The sequence below is a fragment of the Trichechus manatus genome, unplaced genomic scaffold (assembly GCF_000243295.1).
Source record: "Trichechus manatus latirostris isolate Lorelei unplaced genomic scaffold, TriManLat1.0 scaffold00057, whole genome shotgun sequence".
NCBI classification, from domain to species: Eukaryota; Metazoa; Chordata; class Mammalia; order Sirenia; family Trichechidae; genus Trichechus; species Trichechus manatus.
In genome coordinates this window covers 12,214,241-12,221,882 of record NW_004443993.1, presented here as the reverse complement: position 1 = coordinate 12,221,882, position 7,642 = coordinate 12,214,241, and the positions used below count along the sequence as shown (strand labels likewise).

The window sequence follows — 7,642 nt, the reverse complement described above, 5'->3', positions numbered from 1 at the left end:
AGAACTGGAACCAGAATGTTTGGGTATTGCAAACACTTAGGGTACATTTCCAATGCTGCTTGATTTCAACGAGTCCTATGTGGAGGCAGTAGAGTCATGGGGCCTGGTCTGATCCCCTCAGATCCAGCAAAGGCAGAGACACAGTCTCCTCCTAGGACGATGGGGACACTGTAGGCAGAGAGAGAGGCCAGGGCCCTGGGACCCAGCAACACTTGTCAGGTATGAGGAATACTTGGTTCCTGCAGAATTTGCCAGGCCAGCAGGGCCTCTCAAATGAACCGAGCGCCAGAATCAGAGGAAAGTGGTACCAAAAAGAGAGTCATGGAAGGGTCTGATCTTAATGAAGACCAAGGTGATGTCAATAGGGAGAAAAAAACCTACCTAGTTAACACCTTTAGAGCAATAGGAGACAACACCACACCATGAAATGAAGAGCAGTTATGAAAAAAATTACAGATCGTAAAAACAAAAAATATGATTCAAGAAATTTAATGAAAAAAAATCCCACCTATATCAGCCACCAAGAAGGGACTGATACTTCAACTGGAGTTAGGCAGCAGGGAAATTGAGTCAACTCCATAAGGTGAAAAGATAACAATATGACCCTAAAGAAATTAAAAGGAAGGGCTTAAAAAACAGAAAAGCAGGAGATAGAGACAATAAACCTGGAAAACCCATGATGGTAAATAGGTAACCTACTGTATTGCATCAATTGGAAGATATGCATGTTTTCACTTTTAACTATTCTGGAAATTGGAACTCGCCTTACACTCAATGAGACCACAGCACTGTGTCATAGATTGCTGTGAGTTTCTTTTTCTAATTTTCACTTGTGCATGAAATAAATAGCACATTTCATATCCAGTGACACATGGTGTCAATGGAGTCTACACAGTGATATGGCTGTTACCGCATAACTAATATTTTATAGCTTTACTGAAGCTGATAAACGTAAAGAAAATTGAAGGGAACGGACATGACAACTTGAATATTCCGAATAAATCAATTTTCCTTCAATTTATCTATCTTTGCAATTCAATCACATTAGAAATCAAAAAAGCATATTATAATTGCCTACCTGGCTCTACGGTCCCTGGTTGGTGGAAATAGTCTGTGCTCATGTAACCTGAAGGCTGGTGGTTCAAACCCAGCAACACTGCAGAAGTCCTGGCAATCTGCTTCTATAAAGATTACAGCTAAGAAAACCCTATGGAGCAGTTGTATTCTGTAATATATGGCGTCGCCATGAGTCAGAAATGGCTCAATAGCAATGGGTTTGGACCTGGTTCTAAACTGTATATCGCTGAACCTCTTAAAAAATGGCATTGTTCAAGTAGGGATGCGTATTAACCTTTCTAGGATAATCAATTTAATAAGTGGCAATGAAGATAATATTTAGAGTTAAGTAGAAAAAAAAAAAAGAGAAACGGGTATAGTGCCTCAATCATCTTAAAGACAGCAAGAGAGCACAGAATCAAAAAGAAAATATAACACAAATACAAGACTCAAAGGCAAAAATGCTGGAAAATTAAAAATATATCAATAATAACAGTAATGCAAATGGACTGAATATTTCAGTCTAAAAGAAAAGATGAGCATACTGGATAAAAAAATGACACAGAGCAATGTGTGTTACCAAAAACAACACAGAAAGACTGAAGGCCAAGGAGGAATACCATATCAAAGGTGAGTGCAAATTTTAGAATTCATCTAAGTTGTATCAGGTGCTCAAGTTTTAAAACCAAAAGTGTTACTAGAGATAAAGACAGTCATGATACTAAAATAGCAGTTTCATACACACAGGAAAATATGATGATTCCAAAATTATACTCATCTAAGTAACAAATTATTAATGTATGGGGTACATAACATAACCACAAAGAGAAATAAAAAATCTGCCTTCATATTAGTGTATTTCAGAACAATCTCTTCATTATTAATAGATCATGAGTAAATAAAAACGCTGATACATAATATATTTGAATAGAACAATTAACAAGCTTAAACTAACAAGTATACAGGGACACTTATCAATACCAAAATGGTCAATTTTTTCAATCACACCTTAAAAATTATGAGCATAGATTGTACTGTGCCATAAAGTTAGGCCCAAATACTTAGAATACTGGTCTTCCATGTTTTATTGTCTCTAACCACAATGCAATTAAAAGGATGTTAAAAACAACAATCTAAGAGAAAAAAAAATCACGTATAAATTTCAAAAATTTTATACATTTATTTAAATAAAGTTTAAAACAAAGAAAAAAAGTCAAGGTCATATGAGAAAATAAGAGTGATTTCATTGTTCTGACATAAGTATCAAAACTTGTGTGTAGGGGCTAAAGTGGTCAATATTCCCAGATTCCATATTTGTGAATTCACTTATGAAAAAATATTCCAGAAAGCCACAATTATGTCAAAATTAAAGAAAACACTCCTAAATAACCAATGGATCCAAGAAGAAACCACAAGGGAAATTAGAAAATATTTTGAGAGAAATAAAAACAAAAACATAAAACTTCTGAGATATATCTAAAGCATTAAGCAGTTCTGAAAGATACATTTATAACTAAGACACCTATATTAAAAATGGAAAAGATCTCAAATCAATAATCAATTTTAATCTCAGATCAAAATCAATTAATGGAAAAGATCCCAAATCAAAGCTGGTCACTTTGAGAAACTAGAAAATGATCAAACAAAAATTAAACCAAGCAAAAGGAAGGAAATAAAGATTAGGGTACATAGAAGTGAAACTGAAAATAGAGAAAGTGAGAAAACTCAAGAAAACTATAAGTTGGTTATTTAAAGAGATCAAAAAAATTGACAAATCTTTAGTTACGCTGACTAAGGAAAAAAGAGAGGAGGCAATTTTCTAAAATCAAGAAGAGCAACATCACTATCAATCTTACAGAAATAAACGGATCATATGAGAATACTACAAATAAATGTACGTCAACAAATTACTCAGATGAAATGGAAAAATTCTTTGTTGTTGTTAGGTGCTGTGGAGTCGGTTCTGACTCATAGCGACAACAGAACGCAACACTGCCTGGTCCTGTGCCATCTTCACAATTGTTGTTATGCTTGAGCCCACTGTTGCAGCCACTGTGTCAATCCATCTTGATGAGGGTCTTCCTCTTTTTTGCTGACCCTCTACTTTACCAAGCATGATGTCTTTCTCCAGGGACTGATCCCTTCTGATTACACATCCAAAGTATGTGAGATGTAGTCTCGCCATCTTTGCTTCTAAGGAGCATTCTGGTTGTACTTCTTCCGAGACAGATTTGTTCATTCTTCTGACAGTCCATGGTATGTTCAATATTCTTCTCCGATACCACAATTCAAAGGCATCAATTCTTCTTCGGTCTTCCTTATTCTTTGTCCAGCTTTTGCATGTATATGACACGATTGAAAACACCATGGCTTGGGTCAGGCATGCCTTGGTCTTCAAGGTGACATCGTTGCTTTTCAACACTTTAAAGAGATCTTTTAGGTTGTGTCTTAAGTAAATCTTTTTTGAGATATAAAAGAGAGAAGTGAGCAGAGAGATAAGGGACCTCATACCACCAAGAGACCGGCATGGATAGCAGAGTGCATCCTTTGGACCCAAGATTCCTGCACTGAGAAGCTCCTAGTCCACGGGAAGATTGATGACAAGGACCTTATTCCAGAGCCAACACAGAAAGAACACCTTCCCCTGGAGCTGGTAACCTGAATTCAGACTTGTAGCCTCCTAGACTGTGAGAGACTAAATTTCTTTTTGTTAAAGCCATCCAAAGAGATGGTATTTCTGTTACAGCAGCACTAGGTAACTACGACAAACATCATAATTCAAAGGTGTCAATTCTTCTTCGGTCTTATTTATTCATTGCCCAGCTTTCACAAGCATATGAGGTGACTGAAAATACCATGGCTTGGGTCTGGCAGACCTTAGTCCACAAAGTGCCATTCTTGCTTTTCAACACTTTAAAGAGGTCTTTTGCAGCTGATTTGCCCAATGCAAGACATCGTTTGATTTCTTGACCACTGCTTCCACAGGCGCTGATTGTGGATCCAAGTAAAATGAAATCCTTGACAACTTCAATCTTTTCTCTGTTTGTCATGATGTTGCTTACTGGTCCAGTTGTGACGATTTTTGTTTTCTTTATGTTGAGGTGTAATCCACACTGAAGGTTGTAGTCTTTGATATTCATCATTAACTGCTTCAAGTTCCTCTTCAGTTTCAGCAAGCAAGGTCACATCATCTGCGTAACACAAGTTGTTAATGCGTCTTCCTCCAATCTTGATGCCTGTTCTTCATATAGTCCAGCTTCTCAGTAAGCTTTGCACTTTTTTACATTAACTGAAATTTGATGCAAATTGATAATAAATTAATTATCAGCATACAGATTGAGTAAGGACGGTGAAAGGATACGACTCTGATGCACACCTTTCCTGACTTTAAACCATGCAGTATCCCCTTGTTTGGTCTGAATGACTGCCTCTTGGTCTATGTACAGGTTCCTCATGAGCACAATTAACTGTTCTGGAATTCCCATTCTTCACAATATTATCCATAATTTGTTATGATCCACACAGTCAAATTCGTATGCATAGTCAATAAAATACAGGTAAATATCTTTCTGGTATTCTCTGCTTTCAGCCAAGGTCCATCTGACATCAGTAATGATATCTCTCATTCCACATCCTTTTCTGAATCTGGCTTGAACTTCTGGCAGTTCCATGTCGATATACTGCTGCAAACACTTTTGAATGATCTTCAGCAAAATTTTACTTGTGTGTGAAATTAATGATATTGTTTGATAATTTCTGCATTTTTGTATCACCTTTCTTTGGAATGAGCACAAATATAGATCTCTTCCAGTTGGTTAGCCAGGAAGCTGTCTTCCAAATACTTTGACATAGATGAGTGAGCACCTCCAGCACTGCATCCGTTTGTTGAAACATCTCAGTTCTTAGTGAGACACAATTACTGAACTGACTGAAGAAGAAATGGAATATCTATAGATGTAAAACAAACACAGCAATTGAACTGGCAATAATGAAGATTCCCATAAGGAAACCCAGGCTAAGAATGGTTTTAATGGTGAATTCTACCAACCTTTTAAAGAAGCATTAACACCAATCCTTCACAAAATCTTTCAGAAAATAAGAGAAAAGAATACTACCAAACTCTTTCGATGAGGCCAGTATTATCCTGATACCAAAACCAAACATAGTACAAGAGAGATTAGAGACCACTATTCCTTATGAATACAGATGCAAAAATCCTCAATAAGTGCTAGCAAACTGCATTTAGCAATATGTAAAATGGATTATACAGCATGAGCAAGTGGGATTTACCCCAGCAATATAAGGTTGGTTTAATATCTGAAAATCAATTACTGTAATACACTATATTAATAGAATGAAGGATAAAAACAACATGATCACTTAAGCAGATATAAAAAAAAATTTTTAACTCACACAATGGAATACTACTCAGCCATAAAGAGAAATGAAGTCCTCATGAATGCCACAACATGGATGAACCTAGAAAACATGCCGAACGAAATTAGTCAGTCAAAAAAGGATAAATAGTGTATGATCTCACTTATATAAAATAAGCAAATATATAGAAACCAAAGATAATTAGTGGTTACTAGGGATAAAGAATGAACACATCTGTCTTGGAAGAAATACAGCGAGAATGCTCCTTACAAGTGACGATGCTGAGACTACATCTCACACACTTTGGACATGTTATCAGGAGGCTCCAGTCCCTGAAGAAGGACATCATGCTTGGTAAAGTAGAGGGTCAGCAAGAAAGAGGAAGACCCTCAATGACATTGATTGACACAGTGGCTGCAAAAATGGGCTCAAACATAGCAATGATTGTGAGGATGGTGCAGGACCAGACAGTGTTTCGTTCTGTTGTACATAGGGTCACTATGAGTAGGAATTGACTAGGTGGCACCTAACAACAATGGGGATCGTATAGAGGGAGAAAGGAGAGTTTTTACTTAGGGGGATTGAGTTTATTTTAATGGTAGTAGAATGATTTGGAACAGAATAGTGAGCATGGCTCCACAACTTGAAGAGTGTAATCAATGTCACTGAATTAAACATGTACAAACAGTTGAAATGGCATATTTTTGTTATGTATATTTTCATCACAATTAAAAAAAAGAAAATTAGTCATTTAACAAAATCCAATGACCTTTGATAACACTCAACGGCACAGGAATAGAACGGAATTTTCTCAACCTGATAAAGGACATCTACAAAAAATCTACAGCTAAGATCATACTTAATAGTGAAAGGCTGAATGCTTTCCTCTAAGATGAGGAATAAGACGTAGATCTCCAATCTCAATCTCACCACTTCTAAACCTCATTGTACTCGATGTTCTAGTTGGGGCAACTAGGCAAGAAAAAACATAAATAAACAGCATCATGATTAGAAAGGCAGAAGTAAAACTGTCTCTATTCCCAGATGGTTTTATATATAGAAAAACCCAGGAATTCACCAAAAACTTTTATAATAATAAAGGAATTCACCAAGGTTGCAGGATACAAGGTCAATATATGAAAATGAAACGTGACAGCTGGATATCCACGTGTAAAAGAATGACACTGGGCCTTTATCTCAAACCAAATGCAAAAATCAATTCAAAATAGGTCATAGACATAAGAGCTAAAATTATAAAACTATTAGAAGAAAACTTAGAAGTATATCTTGTTACTTTGAGTTAAGCAATGGTTTATTCAATATGACACCAAAACCACAAGAGATAAAAGAAAAAAATTTATAAATTGGGCTTCATCAAAATTTAAAACTATTGTGCTTCAAAGGATACCATTACAAAAGCAAAAAGACAATATTCAGAATGAAAAAAAAAATTGCAAATCACTAACCTGATAAGCAATTTGTATTCTAATTATGTCTTTATGTCACTTGACAATTAAAAATTAAAGATGACAATATCGACAAATGATGCAATGAAACAAGGGACAAATGATTGGAAGACATTTCTCAAAGGAAGATATACAAATGGCCAAGATGCACAGGAAAAGATGATTACCATCTTTACTCACTAGGCATCAATACAGAGAATTCAACTGTGGAGAGAACATTTCCCAACCATTCTATGAAGCCAACATTACCCTGATACCAAAATTAGAGGAAAAAAAACTACATATGAAGAAACTGACACTATTGAAACTAATTGTTACCACAACTAATATTAAGTCCTACATTTTCCCTAATAAAGCATATGAAAAGATGATAAAAAAAGTATAAAACGTTACTGGCATCAATGAAGAATGAAACAAATGGAAAGACAGTACATGTTCTTAGAAAGGTGACTCACTGTCACCATGATGTCACCTCTCCCAGGTAGATCTGGAGTTTTAATAAAATTCCATTAAACCTACAACCAGATTTGCTTTTGGGGTTTATTTGTATTTTCGGTTTTGACTGAACTTAAGAAAACCTACTTTTAAAAACTGAAATGGAAGACGGCTCTGGGGACCATGGTCTCAGGGAGCATCTAGCTCAATTGGCATGACACTAGTTATAAAGATAATGCTCTACATTCTACCTTGGTGAGTAGTGTCTGGGGTCTTAAAAGCCTGTGAGCGGCCATCTAAGATACTCC

The 7,642-nt window shown here is 35.9% G+C and overlaps 1 protein-coding gene across 1 annotated transcript in view; it reads right to left on the bottom strand.

Moving 5' to 3' along the window:
• Positions 1 to 1,440: 1,440 nt before the first annotated feature.
• Positions 1,441 to 7,642, bottom strand: part of LOC111820948 (uncharacterized) — a 41,044-nt gene continuing 34,842 nt past the window's right edge. Inside the window, exons 5-6 of the mRNA XM_023733150.1 lie at positions 5,492 to 5,535; positions 1,441 to 1,448 (exon numbers count right to left, since the gene is read on the bottom strand). Of these exons, the coding sequence (XP_023588918.1) occupies positions 1,441 to 1,448; positions 5,492 to 5,535 (52 nt within the window). The remainder of the gene's footprint in view (positions 1,449 to 5,491; positions 5,536 to 7,642) is intronic.